Source organism: Miniopterus natalensis, chromosome 16 (genome assembly GCF_054644295.1).
Source record: "Miniopterus natalensis isolate mMinNat1 chromosome 16, mMinNat1.hap1, whole genome shotgun sequence".
NCBI classification, from domain to species: Eukaryota; Metazoa; Chordata; class Mammalia; order Chiroptera; family Miniopteridae; genus Miniopterus; species Miniopterus natalensis.
In genome coordinates, this window is record NC_142096.1 from 7,495,613 (window position 1) to 7,522,063 (window position 26,451).

A 26,451-nucleotide genomic window follows, 5' to 3' on the forward strand; every position below is an offset into this window, starting at 1 on the left:
TCCTCTCTCTGAAATCAATATATATTTAAAATGTATGCCCGGCAGGGCGTGGCTCAGTGGTTGAGCCTCGACTTAGGATCCAGGCCATCGGGGTTCAATTCCCGGTCAGGGCACATGCCCGGGTTGGGGGCTCGATCAATGACTCTCTCATCATTGACATTTCTCTCTCTCTCTCCCTCTCATTTCCTCTCTCTGAAATCAATAAAGATATATTTAAAATATATATATATTTAAAGTTAAAAGATCGTCTCACATGCTAATAATACATTATTAGCTATGGACGCTTTCTAAGTCAGTCACTACTTCAGGGCCTGTATTAGTGGCGGGGCTGTTTCAGCGCAATGAGCGCTCGGATGCCGCCGCTCCCCTCACCCCCAATTCCCCGGTAGGCGCCGCCTGCGCCCCACTCCCCGGCGGAAACCTCGGGTTTAGGGGCCTAAGCACCCAGCGGCCCAGCCGGGTTTAAAGCCACGTGCGTCCGTTCATTCCCTCCGTTTAAGGGCTGCGGCCTTCGGTTCTTCCCTCTTCCCCTCTGCGACTCTAAAAGGGCTAAATCACATCACGAAGCTCTCCGCCATTTCCAAAGCTATTTTCTAAATGAGAGCACCAGCACCCGTCCTCCCGAGCCGGCGGCCCGGGCAAGGTTCCGGCGGCGGCCGGCTGCCCTCGCCGCCCGCCCCCGAGGGGCGCCCCCCCCGTCCCGCCTCCGTCCCGCAACCGCCCCGGGCCCCGCGCCGACGCGGCTCCCGCCAGCTGCGTTCTCCGCGCACCCCTCACCCCCGCGCTAGGCGACGCCCCGCTCCAGGAGCCGCCGCCCCGGCCGTCACCCTAAGGGAAGGAACCGCGCTCCCGGCGCACAGGCAGCGCCCGGGGAGGCACCAAGTTCAAGCGGCCGGGGCGGGAAGCGGGCGAGGAGGGACGTTACTGAGGAACCGGCGCCGTCTGGACAAAACCGCGAGCCCGGAAGCCCGTGCGGAGGCTGGAGGCGGGCGCCGACCCGCAGGCTCCTGAGGGCGCGGGGAACCTGAGGCGCGGCGATGGCCGCGACCTTCACAGGGGGCGCACGGGACCCCGCCCGCCGCCGGCCCCGCGGGAAGCCCCGCCCCCGCGTTGCCCGCCGCCCCGCCCCCGGCTTCCCCAGGCCCCGGATCCTCCCAGCCCCGCCCTCCGCGGAGGAGCCGCGGCTGCGCAGTAGCGCGCCCTGGGCGGGGCGGGGCGCGCGCCGCGGTCAGCTGACTGCTCCCGCTGGCACGTGACTCGCTCCTTGGGCGCTGGGCTGGAGGAAGCCGTGAGGCCGGAGCTTGAGTCTGGGAGGGATGGAGCGCTGAACCCGTAACGTCTGCCAGGCTGCCCGCCGCCGTACCAGTTGCTGCTGCCGTTTCCTCGTTCGGCACCTGCCCGGGTCGGTGAGCGAGGGCCCCCGGGCTGGGAGCGCCGGCCAGGCCGACGCTGGCGCTGCGGCCACCGGCCGGGATGGATGGGGGCGGGCGCGGGGCCCGAGGCTGTGGCGTTGGAGCTGGCTGGGTGGCTGTGACCGGTTTCTCGCCACTGGTTCTTCGTAACCTTGGGCCCAGGTTCCCTTTCTTTAAGAGGAGGAAGGAGGGAGAAAGAGAAAGGAGGCGAGAGGGGGGTGGGGGTTCTCAATGGCAGAGGCAAAAAGGAGAAACGCTGCGGGTCTGGGACGTTTCTTCTTGCCGGAGGGAGGGGGTGGCACAGCCTATCCAGGCGCCCTTGATTGAGGGGAATGAAGGTGAGAGGGTGGCCCAGAAGAGGACCTGGGGTGGTGTGTGTGAGGTCACAGCGAGCGAAAGAGCCTTCACTGGGTGTAGGGGCCTGATGGGTGCCTGGGGGAGCCCCTCCCTGTAGGCAGGGGCCTCACGGAGGAAGCAAGGCCCTTGTAGGCAGGGAGAGAACAAGAATTCAAAGGATTCAAACCATTTATTAGGTGGGGGGAGGGTAGGCAAGAAACCCTGGAAAGGAACTTGGGAGAGTCATCCCTAAGGCCAGTTGAATAACCTGAGAAACAGGAGTTAGGGGAAGCTCAGAGTCGCAGAGGAAAAACGTGGTATGTCAGGGATAAACATTTGAGGGAGCGCTCAGTGCTCAGCAATGCTCGGGCTGCAGGAGTGGGATGTCGGCGTGTCAGCCTGAGGAGTCTGCACCAGTGTTGGGGAGACAGTCACACGCATGACACATTGAAGTGCTATGAGGTTATGTGTAATTATCAGAAAGAATGCTAAGTGCTTTGGAATTGTGGAGCAGGCACAGATGTATGAACTGGCATAATCACGAAATGCCCTGGAGGAGAGAGAACTGGAGTTAGGTCTCTTGGCCAGCCGGTGGGATTCAAACAGAAACAGGGAGAACTCTCTAGGCAGGGAAAGCCGCAGGAGGTGAAGGCCTGAAGATGAGGGGAAAAGTGCTGCTTAGGGGAGTGAAAAATCCAGTTTGATGGATTTGAATTGCAGAGAAGTGGGAAATAAAGTTGGGATCAGGGAATGAAGACTTTTGAGTCATTTATTTACTTACTCATTCAACTAACACATATTCAGCTATATACCAGCTACTGTGCTGGTACTAGGATTTAGAGAACAGACAGGGTCTCTCATAGAGAGATGGATTTTAATAATCATTTAAGTCTGAAATTTGCTTTGAAGGAATACCAGAGCGATGTGTAAGAGTTTATAAAGGACATGGGGCCTTTATAAAAGGTTCAAGGAAGGCTTTTTGGAGGCTATGACTTTTGAATGATGTGTGAAAACATTCCAGGCTGAGGGAACAGCATATGCTAATGCCCTGAGATGTAAGGAGGAATCAAGCTTTGGAAAAATTGGAGGAGGGCTAGCATGGCTGAAGCTGGAGGGAGCCACTTAGGCAGGCAGGTGGGGAAAGCCTGGGGTCAGGCCCAGCAGGGCTTTTTTTCCTAAAAGCAGAGGGAAACCAGTAAAGATTATAGGCAGCAAAATGAGTCAGATGTGGATTTGAAAAGAAATTTTTCTTGAGAATAGAGGATGCAAAAGTGAAGGAAGAGAGATCACTTCAGGGAGACATTGTTGTAATTTCACCAAGAGATGGCAAAGCAGTTTAAACTTTTCTGCAGGAAGTGAAGGGCCTCTGAAAGACTGGAAGGCAAGATACCTTATCTCTTTCCAAACGTAATTAAGGAGGATGTTTAACTTTACTCACTGTAAAGGCGCTAAGGATTTGGGGAAGGGAGAATGAATCTATTTGCACCCTTAACTGAGGGTTGTTACAACTAGCAGTCCTGAAGTACATGGGGGGGCTGGGTCGTTTTGGGGTTGATGGAAGACTTCTTTGCAAAAATCCGTTTTGGCTTTCCAAATATATCCTTTGGTAATGTCATCTACTCCAGAATATGTTTTATTGAACAGTAGTTAGTCACAGGGAGGACTCAATTACCTTTCATGTTTATTCTCACAGGTCTTTGTGGGAAATAGGTAAAAATGCTATTCATTGTATAAATAAGAACCCAGCTAGGACTTTGGAACTAAGAAACAGATAAAGTGATTTGTCCAAGTCTGGCAAAACTTTTACAGCAGCTGGTGTATTGTTCCTGCTAGTTACCTACACAGTACTTACCACAATAATGTCTAGAGAGAAGGGTGAGTTTCTTGAAGTGCACTGTAATCTTTGGTTCAGAACTTTGGGTGAACTTTCTAGTAGGACAGCTTCAAGGGATTGGCAGCTGGTTAAAACTATTTTCTGTAAGCTTGGGCAAAGGTCTTCAGTTTACAGTTCAGCTGGAGGTGATAATGAACAGCAAAGGGAGCGGAGAGTGCTCAGGTTGTCAGTCAGGGTTCTTTTGTCAACAGGCAGGTCTCACATGGTGCTGAAGACTGAGCCTCAGTGTTGTGTCTCAGGATTCCCAGATCTTTTTCTCTTTTGGTACGTCTTGTAGGGACTAGACTAGATACAATCTGAAGAAACAGCACTTGGGGTCTGACTAAAGTAAATGCTGAGAGTTAGGTGATTAGAGTAACTCTGCTTTTAAAACTGTGCAGGAAATTCCACTTGGAGATGTTTATCCGAAAGAAATGAAAAAATATTTTTACAAAAAACTTTGTAGAGGAATGTTCATAGCACCTTTGTTATTAATGACCCCAAACCAGTAACAATCCAAACTTCCATCAACAGATGAATAGATAAGCAAACTAGTACATTCATGTAATGGAATACTAAGCAATAAACAGAATGAAGTACTGCTGATACACTCAGCATGGACAAATGTCAAAGACATGCTGAGCAAAAGAGGCCAGGTACAAAAGAGTACGTAATGTATGCTCCCATGAATTTGCAGTGAAATCCTAGATCAGGCAGAAGTAATCTATAGTGTGACAGAAAGCAGGTTAGCATCTGCCCAGGGCTGGCGATAGGGTAGGGATTGACTGGGACTGAGTATGAGGGAAGGCTTTGGGATGACAGGAATGTTCTTAAACTTGATTTTGGTTATACAGATGTATATGTTTGTCATTAACTCATGAAACTACTCTTATAATGAGTATATTTTATTGTATATAAATTGTTTCATTAAGTTAATTTTTGAAAAATATAGGGGAAGTGAAAGGAGCTAATCTTTTATAAGCTAGGTGCTTTATATTATCTCATTTAATCCTCAGAGTTATTTATTAATTCAAGAATAGTCAACAAATACTTTTTGAGGTTCTGTATACCAGCCTCTGTGCCAGGTACTGAGGATACAGTTGGGAGCAAAAACTATCAGTGTTTCCACTTACCATAATGGGAAGTTTATTTGGAAGAGAGACAGTAATAAAAAGTGTCCCTCAGGAAGGTGCTCTGAGATCATATAATACATTTATCTTTAGCATATAATATATTCTTTCGTGATACATGACATGAATACATATTATGTGGTATCTCTCATAATGAGGCACTTTCTTGGTTTCTTCATTTGTAACTACTACCCATCTGATAGGGTTGTTTTAAAAGTACTAAGTGACTTAATACATGTAAAGTGTTTCGACTGATGCTAGACAGGAAGTGCCCAATATGTATGGGCTGCTGTCTTGATGACATTTGACAATTCTAGTTGACACTTGTACTAACTCAGGAATCACTGGAGTGCAACCAGGTCTGGGGGAAGAGATTATGAGTTTGACAAGAACTGTTGGGTTTTAGGTGCTTTGGAGACACCCAAGTGGAGATGTCCTTTAGTCAGTTGTGGAGACTTGTTGGGTACAGCTCTAGAAGCAGCGGAGGGGCCTGGGCTGGAGATACAAATTTGGGAGAGTGTTCAGCATCTAGACTGAAATCTCCTTGAGCTTAGATAAGATCATCAAGAGAGAAACTATGTACACACATTCATACGCACATATAACAGAGTGACTTAGACCTAGATCTGAGTCTTGAGGAACTCCAACATTTAATTGGTATACCTTTTTAATAATTTTCTCTTTTGTTTAACATATGATTTACTTTCCTTTTTTCCTGGCTTCCAAAATATGAGCTGAAACAAAAGGAAATAGGAATAAAAACAGAAGTTATATGAAGCAGGCAGAAGAGGTGGAGGTGTCTAGGTTCTTGGTGACATGATAACCAGCGGACATCAGTTTTGACTCTTTGTTTCCATGCAACTGAGAGAAGAAGGGAATTGTGTTTAACAACATGGATTTCATTTTCTTTCCAAAAACATATATTCATCTGAAGTGTCTGTTTCTAAAGTATTTGAATCACAGGATAAGTGATAAGTATAACCTATTTCAAAACTAATCTATCACTGGCATATGATCCCAAAGTCAGAATTACTTACCTGGAAGTAAATTCATATAAATGGTAAAAGGTAATTTATTTAATATAAAAGAGGAAATAAAGACCTAATACATGAAGTATCTAACACTTAAAAAATTACAAAATATCCTAAAATGGGAATTATTCAAGAAGACTGATTACCCAAAATACCAACCACCAATAATTTCATTCCACAGAAGTCAGAGAGTCATAACCTTTTGGTGCACAGGATGACACTCAACCCACTGAGCCACACCGGCCAGGGTGTGAAAATACTTGCTAAAAAAGTCCTGAAACATCAAAAAGGTTTGTGTTCAATATATTAAACTTGGTTATAAGAGGGTATAAACAGATTAAACAGCATATCCATAGGGTTAAAACAGAAAAGTTGTAAAAAAACAAAACACCAAAAAAACTGAAAAGTTGTACTTAGTGGATTAATTTGGTAACTAGACTATTCTCTGTCTATTCTATATGAAATTTCACTAAACTTGTACTTATTATAAGTTTGCTAAGTATTGCCTATTTAATTTATCATAAATTAATTCTTATAACAGGTTTTAAAATACTTAATTTTGAAATATTTCCAGTGTACAGAGAAAGTTGAAATATTTTAGATTTAACAGACATCCATGTACCCACTACCCCAATTTAACAGGTGTTAACATTTTGCCATATTTGCCTCAGATATTTTGTTTAAGAGATACTGTCTTATATAAACAGCTAAAGAAGCCTCTTTTATGTGTGCTTTTGTAATCTGTAAGCATATAGTTATGAACAGTGTATACCATTGTGTGGGAACTTATGTTGGTAACTGCTTTGGAGACCAATTTGGCAATACCCAATAGAGTTGATGTTGGTCGTTGTCAATTATCTCATGATACATAAAAAACCACCTCAAAATTTAGTGTCTAACACAGTGATTTCTTATTTCTCTGGTTCTCCGGGTTGTCTTGGTGGTTCTTCTGCTTTTTTCACCTGTGCTCATCGATGGGACTGCATTCAGCAGGGATATTGGCTGGGCTGGAAACTTCAAGATAGCCTCACTCACATTTGCTAGTTTATGCTGGTTGTCAGCTATAGTGTGTTGTTTCTCTGCCATGTAGCCTCTTACCTTACAACAGTCTAGACTGGCTTCCTTCTGTGGTGGTCTGAGGGCAGCCATCCAATAAACATAAGTTGAAGTTTCAAGGTCTCTTGAGGCTGGGCTCTGTGTGGTTTCCATGTGTTTTGTTGGTCAAAGCAAGTCACAGGCTAGCCCAGATTCAAGGTGAGGGAAAATAGACTCCACCTTTTGATGGCAGGAGTGGCAGTCACATTGCATAGGAGCATGGAAAGACTTGTTGCCTTCATCTTTGAGATAATTCTACCACATTGTCATACTCTTCAAATCAGCAGTTGTACTCCTGTGTGTCCTGGAGAAACTCACAAAAACAGAGATACACAGTACAAAGTTTTTCACTGCAGACTTGTTTATAATAGCCAGAAAGTAAGACAATACAACTATCTTCCAGAGGAAAGTGGATAATAAATTTTAGTTTGTTCAAAGAATACCATATAGCATTTAAAATGAACTACAGCCTGGCCAGGAGTGGCTCAGCGGTTGAGCGTCGGCCTAGGATCCAGGCGATCGGGGTTCGATTCCCAGTCTGGGCACATGCCCGGGTTGTGGGCTTGATCCCCAGTCGGGGGCGTGCAGGAGGCAGCTGATCAATGACTCATCATTGATGTTTCTATCTCTCTCTCTCTCCCTCTCCCTTTCCTTTCCTTTCTCTGAAATCAATAAAGATATATTTAAAAATAAATAAAATGAACTACATTTATATGAGTCACCATAAATAATTCTAAAAATAGATTGAGTGACAAAATCAGGTTGAAAAAAAATATGGGTAGAATTATATTTACATAATAACTTTGAAGCTGACATTTGAAGTTTCTCATGCAGGCTAGTGAGGGTTTTGTGTTTGCTTTTGTTTTCAATCACAGTTATCTTTGGATGCCTCCTGAGAACTTGGTGCCTTGAGCGGCTTCCATCCTTAGCCAGCCAGTTAGGGTGTGTTGTCCTCTGGCAGGCTGAGCGCTTGTCTGGTCTAGCCATCATTAACAAGTCGGTGTTCAGTTTGTCAGCCATTCGATTGTAGCTCTTGGTGCAGCTCTATCAGTGTTGCTGGAAAAATCATCTTAGAGCACAATTCTTGACCGTGCAGACTTATATCAGTTTAACTCTGAGTTTCTTTTCTGTGAGCGGAGGGGGGAGGATATGTATTCCATAGAGGTGCTGGGATGACTGGGATGATAATGCATAAAACATTTAGAGCAGGACCTGGTATAATGTAGATGCTCTGTAAACTGAAGTTTAAAAACACGCAAGCATATGGAATGGCATCTATGTTAAGTTCACTTTCAATTGTGTAGACTAGGTAGAATTACTTTAATTGGAGTGGGCTTCTGAAATTATGAAAGTCTGTTATAATTAACTATAACTTACATTTTAAAGGGAATTTAAATCTATCAAGTTCTTTATAAAGTTCACTATCTGATTTTGTTATCAAGACAGCTTTGTAAGATAGTTATCTTCTGTCTAAGATAGCCTCCAAGTTTCAGGACAGGTTAAACAAGCAGCGGTAGTAGAAGGCTAATGGTTCTAATGAAAGCATATTAAAGTGGAAATAATGATACTATTATATTTTCATTTTTATGAGTTCTTTTTGGTTTCTGTGCTTTACCACTTAGATTCTGAATACATTTGGTTCTGTACTTTTTTTCATGTGTGTGAGGGAGAGGGAGAGAGGAAAAGGGGGAGGGAGGAAGACTGTAGAAGAGGGTTGGTTGTTTCTTAATGGACCTAGAACTCTTGAAAAAGGAGATCCAGAGTCTCTCTCTCACTCAGATCCAATAGTGTTGTTTGTATCCCCCACCCCTACCCCTAGGTCATATTTTTAAATACAGGGCTGATCGGCAAGATATATATATACATGTATATATATATTTTACAAATGTATAAATGTTTTGTGGCAGCTAAATATATGCCAGGGAGAAGCGGGGAAAGGGAGAGCAAAATATCGATCAGTTGCCTCCAGTATGTCCGCCAGCCAGGGATGGAACCCGCAAACTGGGTATGTGTCCTGACTGGGAATCAACCCCCTACCTCCAACCAACTTAGCCACACTGACCAGGGCTGCATGTTTTTTAATTTTATTTCCTATTTTAGTTTATGTTTTAAAGGTTTAAGAAACATAAATCTGTGACTCTGCAACTTCTGTGGAATGAAATTATTGGTGGTTGGTATTTCAGGTAGTCCATCGTCTTGAATAATTCCCACTTTAGGATATTTTGTAATTTTAAAAAAAATAGATACTTCATGTATTAGGTCTTTATCATCTCTTTTATATTGTAAGTAAATCACCTCTTACCATTTATATGGTAAGTAATTTTGACTTTGGGATCACATGTCAGTGGTAGATTACTTTTGAAATGGGTTATACTTATCACTTATCCTGTGACTCTGAAATACTTTAGAAACAAACGATACTAAATTTATTTTTCATTTTATTTTGTGTTTCAGAGTCTCTCTTGATTTTGGAAGAAATACCTGGTAACAAACATGACTGAGTTCTGGCTTATATCAGCTCCTGGGGAGAAAACATGTCAACAAACGTGGGAGAAATTGCATGCGGCAACTACAAAGAACAATAATCTTGCTGTTAGTTCAAAGTTCAACATTCCTGACTTAAAGGTAAGACCGCACTGTGCAGAATAGCGGTGAGTGCATCGTGAAAGGGAGGACAGTGTCTCTGCTTTCCCTTTGGTAGAAATGGGATATCCAGGTTCCTCCACTAGCCATTGGCATAATTTAAAACCTGTCTTGCTCTTTCCAATCTTCAGATTTTAGATAAGAAGTAAATTGAGATTTTAGAAGTGAGCTACCAAAGCAAAGTAACATTTTTTCCTAAAAACTTGTGCTTTTCTAAATTGTAATCTAATTTGTAATGAGAAATCTTATGAAAAGATTTGATATATTACATTTACAAATATGACTTTGAAGAGGGAAAAATCGTAGTCATGTATATTCTTAAATGTCACAGTGAATCCATTTTTCTATAATTAAATTTATATAATGCTTACTAATGTAAATGTTTTACCATTGCACCTCTTTAATTATACTTGGAAAATTTAACCTAATTGTTTAATCTAATTTAATCTGATTAACATTTATTAAATATTAGTCAGTAACCTAGCAGCCTCAAAGTGAAGCAGGCTGCCAGTGTAAACTTGACTAAACTTTTGTAAAGAATGGAAAGACCATGATAATTTATATTCTGCTGGGTAGCTAAGAAGTGAGGCAGTTAGTTATGCACAGCACTCATTTATTTAAGAAATACTTAAAATGACTGGTTTTTAATATCTTGGGAGTTACGAATTCCTTCAAGACACTGATATAGACTATGGACATTTCTTCCAAAACATGCTCATTTACATACATACATACAGTTTTGCATATAAATTCAGTTACAGACCCGCTCACGCACAGTCATGGCCCTGTGCTTAAGGGCTGCTGTTGTAAACCACGGCTTCAAGTGACCCACCGTCACTGGGCATACAGGCAGAAGCACAGGCCTGCCACTGCAGAATCATCATGTCTTAAACAGTGGTTGTACCCTGCATTAGAGGATTACCTGGCACATATAATAGCTTTGAGATGTCTGACAAACATTTTTTAACCACACTCATACATTATGAAATAAAGAAAAGGAGAACTTAAGTTTTGTGGGCCCTTCAAATTAAGATGTTGCATCATCTTGTGTAAAAAAAAAAAAAAAAAAAAAGTGAAACCTAAGTAATAAAATGCTATATTGCCCCTCTAGGTTGGCACACTGGATGTCTTGGTTGGTTTGTCGGATGAACTGGCTAAACTGGATGCATTTGTAGAAGGGTAATGTACTTATATGCACAGACTAGAGCAAAATAGAGTCACTGTTATCAGGCTACCTGGATATTGGGTTCATTGTCACATGGACACTGTGCTTACTGGAATGGTTTTAGAAATAATGACTCTTTGTAATCAACTTTATGATGATATAATTTACATACAGTAAAATATACCTGTTCGAAGTGTGATATTATCATTGTCATGGAGACACATTTTACATATCATGCGATTCACCTATTTAAAATGTACTCTGCATTGATTCTTAGTGTGTTCACAGAGTGCAGTCATTACCACAGTCAGTCTTAGTATATTTTTACTGACTGCACATCCTGTTCACATTGGCACTCGCTGCCTGCCTCCCACTGCATACTAATCTCTCTGACAGTCTGGATTTGCTTGATTTGGACATTTCGTTGGAGTCATACAATATGTGGTCTCTTGTGACTGGCTTCTTTTCCTTAACAATGCTTTCTTTTTAAAAAAAAATTTATTAAACCTAACAATGAATGTTGTGGCGTATCATTTTCCATTGTGACAATTTATTGGCTGGCACCTGAATACAGTACTTCTTTTGAAAAATACACAATTGGAACTGACAAAAGAGAGAGAAACTAGTTGTTTAGTGATATATAAGGACAAAAAAAAAGATGATCATTAATTAATTTTAGTTTTCTTCGTATCTAACTATAAAATGGTTAAAGTTCCAAGCAATAATGCTGTTACAGTGCACGAGAATATGACTATTATGTCATTCAGTCCCCACAATTCTGAGAAAATTATAAGGATTATTATACCTATAAAATTCAACCTAATAACAATGTTTTCAAGGTTCATCCATGTTGTAGCATGTATCAATATTTAATTTCCTTGTATTACCAAATAATATTCCATTGTATAGATATACACCACATTTTATGAATTCATTCATTAGTTGATGGGCATTTAGGTTATTTCCACTTTTTGGCTAATATGAATAAAGCTGCTATGAATATTTGTGTATCGTTTTGTTTTTATTTTTTTAAATATATCTTTATTGATTTCAGAGAGAGGAAAGGAGAGGGGGAGAGAGAGAGAAACATCAGTGATGAGAGAGTCATTGATTGGCTGCCTCCTGCACGCCCCCGCCTGGGGATCGAGCCCGAAACCCGGGGGTATACCCTGACCAGGAATCAAACCCCCGATTGCTTGGATCCTAGGTCGACACTCAACTGCTGAGCCACGCCCAGCCGGGCTGTGTATTGTTTTTGTATGCTCATGTTTTCATTTCTCTTGGGTATGTACCTAGCAGCAGAATTGCTGTGTCATAAGGTAACTCTGTTTTTAACATTTTGAAGAACTGCCAGACTTTTACAAAGTGGCCACACCATTTTACAGTCCCTCCAGCAGTTTATGAAAGTTCGGATTTCTCCACGTTCTAGACAGCACCTGTTAACTGTCCATCTTTTTTATTATAGCCATCATAGTGGATATGAAGTAGTATTTTATTGTGTTTTTTAATTTGTATTTTTCTGATGGCTAATGATGTGCTGAGCATCTTGTCTTGTGTTTATTGGCCATTTGTGTTTCTTCTTTGGAGAAATGTCTAGCTTGGATCCTTTGCCAATTTTTTAAAATTGCCTTATTTGTCTTTTTATTATTGAGTTGTAATAATTCTTTATATATTCTAGACACTTATCAGATGACTGGCAAATATTTTCTCCCATTCTGTGGGTTGTCTTCATTTTCTTGATAGTATCCTCTGAAGCACAATTTTTTTTTTAATCCTGAGGATATGTTTATTGATTTTAGAAAGAGAGGAAAGGAGAGAGAGAGAGAGAGACAGAGAGAGAGAGAACAGAATGAGAGGAGAAACATCGATGTGAAAGAGAGACGTCAATTGGTTGCCTCCCGTGTGCACCCTGACCGGGGACCAAACCTGCAGCCTAGGTGTGTGGCCTGACCGGGAATTGAACCTGCCACGTTTTGATGTACAGGACAGTGCTCCAACCAATTGAGCCACCTGGCCAGGGCAGCACAAATTTTTAATTTTGGTGTCCCATTTATCTATTTTTGTTGCTTACTCTGTTTTCTTCAGATGAGAATATTTGTTAGCCGCAGTTTCTCAAGACTCCTCTGGGTTCAGGACAAAAAGTGGGGCCATGTAGTTTGTTTAGTCTGTAGAATTGAAAGTTACCTGTATAGTTTGTCAGCTTTTCTCTGCACTGTTACGCAGTCTTGTCTTCATCAGTCTTCCTGAAAGATGGGAGGAATTTAAAATCATGTGGTTGGTGAACCTTGGTAGAATTGACGGATGATTTCTCACTGACTTCAGTGTACCAGTTTTTAAAGTCTAAACATTGTGCTGTATGGAATAAATTATAGTTTATTCTGTTTTAGTAATTAATCATGATAGCAGATTTTTTAAAAGGTGGCCATGCATATTTCGACGTAGGCTTGTAGAGATGGATAGGGAGATTGTGAAGTTCTGAGTCAGTGTTAAAATTTATAGATTTGACAGCAGAAAGTTCTCTATTTCTAAGGTAAATGTGCACATTTTTTAATGTTCATAGCAAATGATTCTGTTTATAGATACTTCTTAATTGGTATGGGAATAATAGTTTGTCTCCTTTGGAGGAAGAGGTGAGTTTTGGAGGCACAGCCAAGTGTACGTACAAATCCCACATTTAAACATGTTGAAGATTTATGGCTTTCCTTTTTTATCTGAAATTTTTCCACTTAGGTTGAGGCCATTCAAGTTTCGCCTTTCTGTCAAATTTTCTGGTCTTTATTATTGGTTCTTGTGCAGGAGTTTCTTAATTTGTCTTCCAGTGTGTCCTCTGCCATTGACATACAGTCAGCAGGTTGGCTGGCACCCTGTTTTGACCATGTTCTCTCTCTCTCTCTCTCTCTCTCTCTCTCTCTCTCTCTCTCTCTCTCTCTCTCTAAGTCTGCAGTCTGGCCCCAGCCCACCTTCCTGGCGGAACTTCCCCTTTTCAGCCTGACATTTCCAGGCAGCCTGGGCTCCTTCTCTGAATGCCTGTGACTTTGCTCCCTCTCCTGGCCTGGGCTCGCATGCTACCCTGTGGCTAGAGTGCACTTGCTCCCTGGCGAGTCACCCTTTCATACCCGCTCCTTTCCTTTGGTACCCATTCAGGAGCAGGAGTCAGTCACAGTAGCTGGGAGTCACCCTTTTTCCTTCATGCTCCCTTCTCCGTAACCTGGGAATCTCACCTGGCTCTTACCCCAGGTCGCCTCATATTTAGTCATTTCTATGTCTTGGTAGCTCTCCAATGAGAAGTTAGTGGTTTTGTCTTGTATACTTTGAATTTCACTCAGGGCCTTGAGGCACACATGAATGGGGGAAAGGACACCAGACTCCGGAGTCAGGACACCACGTTCCTAGTCACAGGTCTGCCACTAACTGGTTTTGTGATTCTGTGACTTCTGCGACTAAGTCACTCTCTTTATAACTTGGTGTCTTATAAAATGAAGGGATCTACAGGGTGATGTCTAGTGCCTCAGAAGCTTGGCACTAAGTTTTTTGTATAGGATTGCTCCTTGCAAGTGTTGACGCGTCATTACTGTTGTACTCCGTGGCCTGCGGACCCCTTCCATCCTCAGTGAAAGCACATGATGGGTGAACGCTAGCTAGCTCTGCCTCCTCCTCTGTTCTTGGTCCTTGCAGCTCCCTTGCCCAGTTTTTCAGTTTATAATATGTGGCTGTTTGTAGACTGTTTCTCACTACTTTTTTTCCAGACTAATAAACATGTCATGTAGTCCCTTTAAAACTCTATAGTTATTCAGTTGAGTTTTGCATAAAACAAAATTTTGGTCTATTTTATCCTTAAAACATTATAGGAGTTAGGACCCATTTATTTTATATTGTATAGATATGTGTAATGGGAACATAAATAGTCAAATTCATGTCTTTATGTAATGTGTCCATTGTATAGCATGGAATTTAGGTCTTTTTCCTGAAAATGATTGTTGATTTTTTTTCTGTCCCAAGGGTGGTTAAGAAAGTGGCTCAATATATGGCTGACGTATTGGAGGACAGTAAAGATAAAGTTCAGGAGAATCTGTTGGCAAATGGAGGTAAGCTAATGTCTCAGGATTTGATGTTGACTTGTACAGAGTGAATGACTAAGCTACAAAAACAAAAAAGGAATTTAAAAAGAAATTTATAGATAGGATATTAAATATAATAGGTGATTAAAATATAATAACTGAATAATTACTGATACTACTAGTTAATTCATGTTACTTAATATAGTCCCAGATTTATTTAATCAGAATGTTTTAGAAATGATGACATGTCTTGACTGATTTTCTCAATGCCAATTTCAACATTAAAATCTGAATGTTTACTGTGTAGAAAACTACAAAAAATTCTGTTGCTTCTCCTCGGTAATTAACTTATTTCCTTATTTCAGTCGACTTGGTTACTTATATAACAAGGTTTCAGTGGGACATGGCTAAATATCCAATCAAGCAGTCTCTGAAAAATATTTCTGAAATCATTGCCAAGGTAAGATAAGAAATGATACAGGTAGGACATATTGATTTATAGTGGCTTCATTTATTTTATAAGTATTTAGCTATGGAAATACTCTAGGTTTTGACAAGGCAACTTAATTATATGTGATTGATAGAAACAGGAGGCACCCTTACTACTTTATTAAAAAAGAAAAAAAAAGATGTTAAAAAGTATAACACTTTCATATGCAGATTATCCAAATTGTGTAGTTTACTTATTTACTTAGTTAAATACTGCATCAACAATGCTTAAATAAGAAAAGAAACTTTAAAATTCTGTAACTATTATTTATACAAGTTTTAAGGGTAACTGAGGCCATGTAGAACAGGAAATTGGAATCTTTTAAGGATTTATGAGTCATGTAGATGGCAGTGGTCACTTAAGTAGGTTTATGTGCAGTACTGATTTAGACATTAAACTTTATGTGTTCTCTAACGCCTTCTGACATTCAGTATTGCTTCTCTACCCAGAAAGATGCTGTGTTCATATACCACATGATTTTACGTACAGTTTCAGGAAGTACATAGACCCTGAAGCCCAGCCATGAACTCACTGAGTTAAAGGCTCCTTTTATGTTGCAAAGTCCTGGAGCTTGAGAGAAAATGTAAAAGTCTTACCTGAAATTATCAGGAGGCAAATAGACAAAGACCTATTGTTTGCCAACGTTTTTATGACCTGGAAAGAGTGAAAAGTATGGTTTAAACTACTTGGACAGACTTTCCTTGACTCGCAGTGACTTTATTTTTATTCATGTGCTCTATAGCGAAATGTAACTGAATAGATTATCAAGAATTTTAACTAAAGTCATCATATAATTTAATGAAAATGAGGTTTGATAATATAAACTGGTTCTTACTGTGACTGAGCCTTATTTTCTTTTGAGCCTTATCAAAGGTACAGTGTTCTTCTTAATACTATTGTAGATGAGGAAACAGGCTCAGAGAAAGCGAAGGGACTCACCCGGTACCTCACAGCTGATAATGGGAGATCTGAGTTGAAGCCAATTTTTCAAATATCCAATCAGGGTGTCAGGATGGCTGAGTGGTCTAAGGCGCCAGGCTCAAGGTGCTCAAATGTGAAATCTACTGCTTTGCGTTTTCTTCTAAAGTATTAGTAGTTTTAGTCATCTCTCTGAAAAATCAGCTATTGTAACATTTATAAATAAATTTAACTACAATTCAGATTACATTGAGAAAACATTTTGTGTAATAATAGTGGAGTTTTGGACAACAAAACTCTAATTTAGTTCCTTTGGGGAGTTAATCCTTCAGCCGTATGAATTAAAGCCTTTTAATTAGTAATCTCTAACCTGGTGGCCTAGATTCCATTTAGGTTTAAGGAGTAATACAGTAAATAATTAAAATACATGTGGACTAAAACATTATCTTTAGTAGAAAAAATTCATATGGAAATTACCATGGTTATTACAAATAAAGTAGGCTATTTTAAAAAATGGCCTCTTAAAGCTATGCTTTTAAAATAGAATATTTTTACACCAGGAACTAGTAGTTGTGTTTGTTTTTTTTAAAGTTAGTGTTTCAGTACAGCTACTTTAATTGTATTAGTAGAGGTGGGTTTAGGAAAATCTTGCCCTTTTTTTTTTTTTTTTAAAGGGAGTGACTCAGATCGACAATGACCTGAAATCTCGAGCATCCGCATATAATAACCTGAAAGGGAATCTTCAGAATTTGGAACGAAAGAATGCGTAAGCATACCAAGTATTTGTGTATATTAAGAATTAGAGAAGCACTCTAGCATAACTGAAATGAGATATTGTTGGGGTTTAGTAAGTTCCAGCTGTTTCTATAATCAAAATGGTATTTTTTCACTTCAGGGAGAAAAGTTTCTTAATTGAGTGTAGTCAAAACAGATGTGAGACTGATTTATTATACTTGTTTCATAAATAATACTTGTGAGTGATCCTTATGAGCTCAGCCCTGGTTTATCCTTTTATGCACTTGACGGAAAAATGTCTAAAAATTAATTGTTTTTTAAAAAAATCATAGTTTGATGGCATAATCTGCTTAAAATAATTCTATTGAGGAATTCTTTTATAATGTAATACGTGTTCTTCATTTATTTTCCAAGTTGAGGTTTTTTACACATTAGGTTTTCTTAAAATCGAACACACTTCTTTTAATCTTGTAGCATGACTACTACAAGTGTAGCTTTAAGCACTTAACTGTTGAAGTTAAGCATTTATGTCCCAGAGGAAAAGTTGGTTGATATGTATGCTACCAGTGGTGCAAGCAGGCAAGACATTTTCATTATGTAAGGATCAGTACTGGGAGACTAAATGAATACTGACTGAAAGAGTTGGTCATTGGGTTAACTAACCCAAATTACCTGGTATCAGATGATAGCCAGGGAGAGGGAGTAAAACCAAAGGTTGTGCTTAAATGATATAATTTCATAAGTGTAATGAAGTAGACTTTAATTGATATCTAATGAATAACACTTTTCTAGTCAAGATATTATATATGTAATCAAGAGAAGACCCAGTTACATTAATTAAAGCAAACACAAAGGGAGACACTAGAGGCAGATTTTGATAAATGTTGACATTTCTTTGGTTGCAGGGGTGAGAAATAGCTACATTTTGACGATTACAAAGTGAAAAATGTTCACTAGACTAATGCCTCTTTGAGATGTCTCTATAGTCCGTGAATATAATGAGCTTGTGTTTCCTTATGTGTGTCACTGAAGCACGTAATTATTGTCTGCTGCTTCTCTCTCCTTCCTCAGTGGAAGTCTGCTGACTCGGAGTCTAGCAGAAGTTGTGAAGAAAGATGACTTCGTTCTCGACTCAGAGTATCTCGTCACATTGCTGGTTGTCGTTCCCAAGTATGTTTTTTACTGCAAAGATATTTACCTGCTAAAATACAAGAAAAACATTCGTATCTGATATTCTAATTTGAAGTTTTCCATAACAGCCAAGTGTAGAGGGACTATTACCTGTCATTCATTCTGTCAACCAGCATGTGGCACGGACAGTAGAATTTATAACTTGAGGCATCAATTATAAATTGAGACTCCAAATCAAATTTAGCAGCTTAATAGAGTTGACTCATTAGAAAGTTAAGTAATGTTAAATTATTTGATTTAGAAAATAGATTTCAATTTTTCAAAATACAAAGCTCTTTGTTGTTTTAAAATATGTCTTTATTGATCTCAGAAGAGGAAGGGAGAGGGAGAGAGAGATAGAAACATCAATAATGAGAGAGTCACTGCCTCCTGCATGGACCCCAGTGGGGATCCAGCCCACAACTCAGGCATGTGCCCTGACCAGGAATCAAACCGTTATCTCCTGGATCCTATGGGTCTGTGCTCAACCACTGAGCCACGCCAGCCAGGCTGTGTTTGTTTTTTTGAAAAGTCTTTATGATTGGTTAGGATGAATTAAACTAACTAAGAAGCAAAGGATGGCCTTGGCTAGTGTGGCTTGGTTGGAGTGTCCCATGCACCAGAAGGTCATGGGTTTGATTCCTGGTCAGGGCACATACCTAGATTTCAGGTTCAATCCCCTAGATTTCAGGGGTGCATACAGGTGGCAACCGATTGATGTGTCTCTCTCTCATCAGTGTTGTTCTCCCCTGCCCCCACCCCTTTCTTCTTCCCTCTCTTAAAAAAAAAATAAATAAAAAGCAAAGACTGTAATAGATCAGGGCTTAGAAATTTTTTTATGTAAAGGGCCAGAGAGTATTTTAGGTTTTGCAAGTTGTGCAGTCTCTGTTATAACTACTCATCTCTGCCATGTCAGCTTTGTGGTTTTAACAGAAAGCAGCCATATACACAATACGTACACAAGTGGATATGGCTGTGTTTTAATAAAACTTTATTTATAAAATGGGCACAGGCTGTGGGCATAGTTTGCTGGGTTAGATAACCCTTGAAATCTCTTTTAGATTACACCTTCTGTGTTAACATTTGATCATAGTTAATCTTGGTAAAATGAAACCTTTGGACACCTGGAAGATTAGAACTCTGTGTGTGTGTGTGTGTGTGTGTGTGTGTGTGTGTGTGTGTGTGTGTATGTATAAGAGTGTGTGAGAGAGAGAAACACAATGTTTTCACTTCTGACTTAAACTGGATCCAACTGAGATGGGAAATTTGGGTGCTCTTCAGAGCAGCATAATTACTTGGCTCCTTTGCTGTGCTCTCCATTTTTATTTGGTTGGGAAACTGAGAATATTGGAAAATGATGCCTGCTAGAAAGGGAGGGAAAGCACCTCCATCGAATTTACAGTGGCTAAAATATAATGTGACTTCTGTTTGCCCCCTCTCCCCTTTTCTTTCCTTAATCCTCACTTGATATTTTTTTCATTGATTTTTAGAGAGAGTGGAAGGAAAGGAGGGAGGGAGAGAGAGGGAGAGAGAGAGAAACTTCGATGTGAGAGAGACACATTGACTGGTTGCCTCCTGCACACACCCCAACCAGGGCCAGGGACTGAACCTGCAACCCAGGCCTGTGCTCTTGACTGGGAATCAAACCTGTGACCCTTCGGTCTGCAGGCTGAGGCTCTAACCACTGAGCAACACCAGCCAGGACTGCATTTTTTCCCCTTACTGAAAAATACAGTATTCTTTGTGTATGGAGAAGGGCTTAAAGCTAAAGGTTTGGCTGTTTTGTGTTTTAGTTATGTAACTTACCCCTGATATACTAGAACACTGATTATTTATAATAAATTTCTGTGTATCTGTGTTTTTATAATACATAGGGAAATAACCTTTGCCCAGATAAAAGATTTGTCCCATTCAACCGTTATTTAAAATGTGTGTTTAAAACCAGAAGTTTTCATAATTTTCTGTACACCATAATTGAAACATAGGACCGAGGCACCTTAAACAATGGATTATTCTCTCTCCTGGCCTACAGGTGCTGCAGTTCTTTATTTTAAATTACGAACATAACTGTCACTTCCCACACCCCCGAAGCCAGTGTTCTGTAGGGAAGGGTGTTGCGCAACGCTCCGGGGCAGCGTGGTTTACCGGCTCTTTATTTACTCAGCACTTCCTGGTGCTGTGCTTACAGTGAAATACAGCTTCACCCAGCCTTTTTAACAGCGGCTGGCGAGAAATGGTAATGGTTGGGTGTGACTTTTTCTTTGTTTTTTTTAAATATATTTTTTATTGATTTCAGAGAGAGAGGGAGGAAGGGAGAGGGAGAGAGAGATAGAGATAGAAACATCAATGATGAGACAGTCACTGATCGGCTGCCTCCTGCAGGCCCCGTGCTGGGGATCAAGCCCACAACCCGGGCAGGTGCCCTGACTGGGAATCGAACTGGGATCTCCTGGATCATATAGGTTGACGCTCAACTGCTGAGCCATGCCAGCTGGGCTTCTTTCTTTTTTTTAAATGAGGTAATATGCTTCAACCCTAAAGTTTGAAAGTAATTTAGAATCTGTACTTTGCCTTACTTACTTCCTTTCCAAACTTAGTTCTAGGATGTGCCTGCTCTGCAATAGTTACTGGGTGTGCTGTAGTTCCCACTTCACTCAGAAAATGCATTTGAAATACATTCTCAGTAGGAAACTTTAATATTTTTCTTAAATAGATCTGCTGTATATGTACTGTAGCCAGACTTCCTGTTTGTCCCATCATTTTTCTCTTTCTGGGTATGGCGGGAGGCAGGACTGGTTTTCTTTTCCAGTGCTTATGTACCTTTCCTGCAGGTTGAACCACAATGACTGGATGAAGCAGTACGAAACGCTGGCTGAGATGGTGGTCCCACGGTCTAGCAAGTAAGTCGTGGTCTTTGTAAAACCCGCTTCTTTCCTAGAATTCCTTTTACAGTTTGGGTGTTGGGTTAGGAAATATGTTTCCTTTTTCCTGTGTGGTAAATTGGTAGTTTTAGAAGCATCTTTTTCACCTTATAAATGAGTTATAGTAACTATCATACATGTATACCCGGAAAGGATTGCACAGTCTAAACTGACCCACTCATGTTTATGGATGTAGAAGTTTGAGGCCACAGAAGGAGGTGGTTTGCCCAGAGTCACACATCTGTTAATGCAGGGCTGGCACTAGAACCCGGGTCTCTGGTGTGGCACCTTTTCTGCTGCACAGTGCTACCTTCTGAAAATTCTTCATTTAATATGATTGTATCTCTGTGATGTGTCTGTAATACCTCATTTACCTTGTGAAGGAAGTGTACCAGAATGGCTGCTAAAGTATAGGAGATAGTAAGGAAGTGGCATTAGTAAGGCCAGGCCCATGAAATATTTTCTTTTCCAGTTTCATTGTGTCATATGGGAGGTAGCTTAGTATAATGGAAAGAGTCCTGGACCCAGGGATCTGAGTTCTATTGCTCGTTCTGCTACCAACTTGCTGTGTGACCTGGGGTAAGTCTTTTAACTTCTCTGGGCCCACAAAATCATTTGGTTTGGCCCTGCCAAGGCAACTGTAGGCGGGACTCAAAATTCAATAAATTTAGGCTTTTTTCATACCTGATTTTTAAGTTGATAATTTTGTATGGCCCGCGAATGATATTAAAAATATCCAAATGTCCCTTGGCAGAAAAAAGGTTCCCCACCCCTGTTCTAAAGCTTACCATGGAGATCTGGGATGCGTGAAAGTGTGTTTTTTCAGAAGTTATTTAGACAGTTGTGTTAGTCAATTTTTGATCTAGGGTGTAATGGGAGAGTGTAGAGGGTGGGCCAGGCCCCAGGGGGTTGGGCTGGGCTGGGGTGGAGAGAGAACGAGGTTTCCAGAGAGAAGGGGTGCTTAGCAGGGAAGCAAGGAGACTCTGGGAACAAACCAGCTGCTGGTCAGTTGCCAGCCTGGTGCTGATGTAGGTTGAAGAGCATGGTTCTTAGAGTTTGGGTCTGTACCTGAGTTAATGTTTAGTGTCATTGGTTCGGACGCAGGAGATGAAATACAGGGCTGTGATGGTGAACAGAGAGCAGAGGCACGCGTGTCTTCAGTGTCCGAGGCGAGAGAGGCGAGAGAGACGAGCAGCGCGGGGACGGCTTGGGAAGGGCTGCCACCCGGTTCTCCCTCCCCCGTCTCTGCGTTCTCTCCGGTGTGAGCGCGCAGGTTAACAGGGTTTTAAGTGGCCTTTGTCTTTTTTCCCTAGTGTTCTCTCCGAAGACCAGGATAGTTACCTCTGTAATGTCACCTTGTTTAGGAAGGCAGTTGATGACTTCAGACACAAAGCCAGGGAAAACAAGTAAGATCATTATTTTTTTCTGTTTGTTTTTTTTAACTTGTTCAGTCACCTATACACGGTGTGGACAGTTTTGTTTTCCCCCCACATTTAGGTTCATTGTTCGGGACTTCCAGTATAATGAAGAGGAGATGAAAGCAGATAAAGAGGAAATGAACAGGCTTTCTACTGACAAGAAAAAGCAGTTTGTATGTGTTCTTAATATTTAGTATTATCAATGTTACGTACAAGAAAAACTGATGCTGCTTTTATTTGATTTAAAAGAAAGCAAAACTTAGATTTTGCCTTAAGACATTTGATTTTAATTATTTTTTCTATTAAATAATCAGAATGAATTTTCTCTAAACAAACTTAGATTTGCGAGTAGTTATCTTAAAGTACATAACCTAAAATTACTCCCCATCTAAATCCATGTCAGAGGTTAATTTTAAGTGCACTGTTTGGTTAAAGCCTCTGGAGTGGAAGGGGTTATTTAAGTGGTCACTTTCTCTTTCCAGTAAGAATTTTCCTTTTCTTGAGGCAAATTTTTTTTAATGCCGCAATGTTTTCCTGAGCAATTTGTATTTAAACCGTTGGAGAATTATTATGTTCTAGGCAGGATGGGGAACAGGAATGGATTTGGTGTCCCCTTTCTTGCCATCTTCAAATGCAGGATTATTGTGAAGACTAAAAGATTGTAGGGAAGAGGAGATGTGACCTGTGAAAAGGTGATTCTCTTGTAGTGAAAAAGAAGATAAAGGCAAATTTTATTTAAAATTATTTCTAAGTACTTTATGAACCATATTATCTTAGTTGGGAGAAAACTAACCCTAACCAAGTAATGTCTCATAAAGCCAGTTGGTTCATCTAATTCCTGATTGCCATTTTCAAAACCAAATTTGTAGTAATTTTCCCCCCTCTTTTATAGGGACCACTTGTGCGGTGGCTGAAAGTGAATTTCAGTGAAGCATTTATTGCGTGGATTCATGTGAAAGCGTTGAGGGTTTTTGTTGAGTCTGTTTTAAGGTAAAGAAAGTTAATTGAGAAACTTGGATGTGAAGAGCTCATACTTGCCTTTATTTTGGACCTCTCTATTATAATGCAGTAACAGGGAACTGACTTACAGAATCCAAAGGGCCAGTCATGAGGAGGGACTGTCAGTATCACACAGCTTGTGACATGCACATTAGCGTGTGTCTTAGCCCTAGGTTTAGGAAAAGAGGTCCATGCTGCTCTACTCTCTGATGCTTTTCTTATGTATTTAAGTTAAAAGTAGATCATATAATATAATCCAGTGTTTGTTTAGAAGAGGATCTTTTAGATATTTACATGTAGTACACAGTATACTAATGAGTTTTTTGAAATTACTGTTTCATTTAACCTAAAATATTTACTATTTTGACATAAAATTGAAATCGTCTTGTGATCCTCTCTGTACATGTTACTCATATTAGTTGTTACAGACTGATCTGCAGCTATGCTGTTTTAAAAGTAGTTTGAATTTTCGGAGTAGATGTGGGTAATCTCATGTTGTTTATTGTGAAAGTATTTACTAAGTTTACATATTATCACTATTTTATTCATAGATTCCCTTAAAAATTGAAGAGTAATTAAAGTAATCCCTAGTAGACAATTGGCTCTCATTTTAGAGAAAATATCTAGTAGACAGGGAGGACCAAAGAAGTTTTGAGTTTCTGTGTATAATAGTTGAACTCGTAAAGGTGGTCATTAAAATGAGGTGCCATCTCCCCATTAGCTATGATTAAAGAAGAGTAAGGATATTTTTTTTAAAAATGAAGTCTGTGTGTTTACTTGTGTTACATACTGTGTTTGTGCTTCCTTATAAGGTATGGCTTGCCAGTGAACTTCCAAGCAATGCTACTTCAGCCCAATAAGAAAACAATGAAGAAACTAAGAGAAGTATTATATGAATTGTATAAACACCTAGATAGCAGTGCAGCTGCTATTATTGATGTAAGTACTTATTAGATAGCCTTGTAGAGTAGGAACTGGAAGAATTTCAGAAAAAAAAATACTGGAAAAGATAGAAAAGGGATAGTGACTATTGTGATACCCATTTTTTAAAATTATTATTTTGAGATTCCCAGTTAGCTTGTTAGATAAACATAGCAAGTCGTTTACCTTGTTTACCCTGTTTATGCTAGTTGGAGCTGGGATTTCTAAAAGCCAGTCATTATCTTGCTGTAAGTCAGATGTTCATAGTGGCAGAAATACATGAACCAACCAGTGATACTAGTTGTTTACAAAAATTATAAATTGCTGAGAATATAGTAGTTATTTTAACTTTATTTGGTAGAGGTGATGAGTTAATAGATGAGCATCGTAAAGCAAATTGTTTTTTCTAAAATGGTATGTGTTTATGTCATCTTTTAAACAGAAAATACAAGCAAAGTATGTTTTTTTGTCATTGCTGTTGTGTAAAATTGTAGTGGGCTTTTATTTTATATTTTTTATTTCAAATATCTTGATTTTTTTTTTCCTCTTTAGGATGATATATCTCACCTGTGCGTTAGTTAGAACCCATGAAAAATCAGGTTTTTTTTGATAAAGAAAATGCAAGAAATGACCTTCCTCATTTTCATGGAATTGTCGATAAAATATAAGTTTGAAATATTTGCTACATAATTTCCTACCAGTAAATTCTTACAACATGCATATATAATATATGGTATCTTTAAAACAGTACTTGGTTCATTTTGATCTAATATTTTATAAGCCTTGTATCACATAAACTCAATACCCCAAGCCTGAGATTAAAAAATTCTTTATAGTGTACATAAACAGGGAGAGTAGGATCATGGTAAACACACACAGGCTTTGGAGTCAGACATGCTTGAAGTTGGCCTTACTGCTCCCTGTGTGTGCTTCCTAGGGCAAGTCAACCCGTCTGAGATTGTTTCCTCATTTGCAAAGTGGAGATACTAATGCCTACCTCAGATTAAATTAGCATAAGTGCATAAACTTAGTCCAGAGTAGGTGTTTAATAGAGGGTAAATGGCAATACTTTATTTCTTTGTTTGCTTTCTGTGAGTACATAATGGAATAATGTGTCTGATTTTCATAGGCACCTATGGACATTCCAGGCTTAAACCTGAGTCAGCAGGAATACTACCCCTATGTGTACTACAAGATTGATTGCAACTTGCTGGAATTCAAGTAAAAATGAGCCCCTCTCAGACAGTCCTGTCCTTGTGTTGGTGTATGCTAACAGAAATAGGCTGAAGTATGACAGTGCTTTTAACTCTATTACCCTTTGCTTGCTTCTGACCCCCTTTCCTAGGTAAGTTCTCCCGTCGTGGTCCATTTCTGAACATTTTCTTTTAAAAGAAAAATGTATGTCTTGTTTCTTTTTATTGATCAGGTCTGTAAATGTGTACTAAAAAAATCAGAGTCTATTTATAAACAGAGTAGTTTATTTAAAGAGGTCTTTCCTCATCTATGTTGTGATATGCATAATTCCATTTGTTACTGTTGTGCACAAAAGCCTTGTTTACAAGGGAATGGTGTAAATGTTTATGCCATTTTGTTCACTGTATTTAGTAGACATAATTGTTTAATAGTTACTGAATCGTGATGTAAAGAAATGTGACAATATTCAGATATGTGCTTTCTGAATGTTCCAAATTGTAATCTCTGCGCTTCGTTGACACCCACAGGAGAGAATAAAATTACCTGTGCAAAGGTATAGTGTGTGTGTAACTTCAGAGGGTCGCAGTCCAGCTCGAGAGTTTAATGAATGGTGTCACAGCTCACTTGCTCTGCCACTGTCTGGATGAGTGTTTACTTTTGAACACTAGACTCAGTTTTCAAATAATTAGGAAGTAGGGCCAGTTTTGAATAAAGTATAACAAAACTATGCAGCTTGGGTCATTTGTTTTGTCTTAGCATTTTACACATCTTAAAGATCTGTAATTATAAAAGCCTTTATTTTGACATTTACGACAGCCCGAAAATAGAAGCATTGCAGCCTTAAGTGCATGACTTAGTTTCTCGTCATTAGAGCTTTTAAAGGAGGGTTTGTGGCCACACTGCCCTTCCTGTGCCCTCACTGCCTGTTAAGGGGGAGAAAGA

General features: G+C 40.0%; 1 protein-coding gene across 2 annotated transcripts; it reads left to right on the top strand.

Annotated features, from left to right (window-relative positions):
• Window positions 1-1,317: 1,317 nt before the first annotated feature.
• On the top strand, window positions 1,318-26,236 carry ATP6V1C1 (ATPase H+ transporting V1 subunit C1). Of its 2 annotated transcripts, none has more exons than XM_087825321.1 (13): window positions 1,318-1,402; window positions 9,332-9,502; window positions 10,632-10,699; window positions 14,685-14,770; window positions 15,109-15,203; window positions 16,826-16,917; window positions 17,958-18,056; window positions 20,888-20,956; window positions 22,291-22,383; window positions 22,475-22,568; window positions 23,288-23,385; window positions 24,207-24,333; window positions 25,445-26,236. In XM_087825321.1, the coding sequence occupies exons 2-13, from the start codon at window positions 9,371-9,373 to the stop codon at window positions 25,538-25,540; spliced, it is 1,149 nt and encodes a 382-aa protein (XP_087681447.1). In that variant the 5' UTR covers window positions 1,318-1,402; window positions 9,332-9,370; the 3' UTR covers window positions 25,541-26,236. The 2 variants fall into 2 exon arrangements, with proteins under 2 accessions (XP_087681447.1, XP_087681448.1); XM_087825322.1 differs by having other exon boundaries at window positions 1,330-1,406.
• Window positions 26,237-26,451: the final 215 nt, after the last annotated feature.

What these genes read in the sequence shown, in the direction of transcription:
- ATP6V1C1 (XM_087825321.1), top strand. Translation starts at nt 9,371, where the DNA reads ATGACTGAGTTCTGGCTTATATCAGCTCCTGGGGAGAAAACATGTCAA. An exon ending in CTGGATGCATTTGTAGAAGG is followed by an intron (nt 10,700 to 14,684) that starts GTAATGTACTTA and finishes TTCTGTCCCAAG; the next exon opens with GGTGGTTAAGAAAGTGGCTC. An exon ending in CTGACAAGAAAAAGCAGTTT is followed by an intron (nt 22,569 to 23,287) that starts GTATGTGTTCTT and finishes CCTCTTTTATAG; the next exon opens with GGACCACTTGTGCGGTGGCT.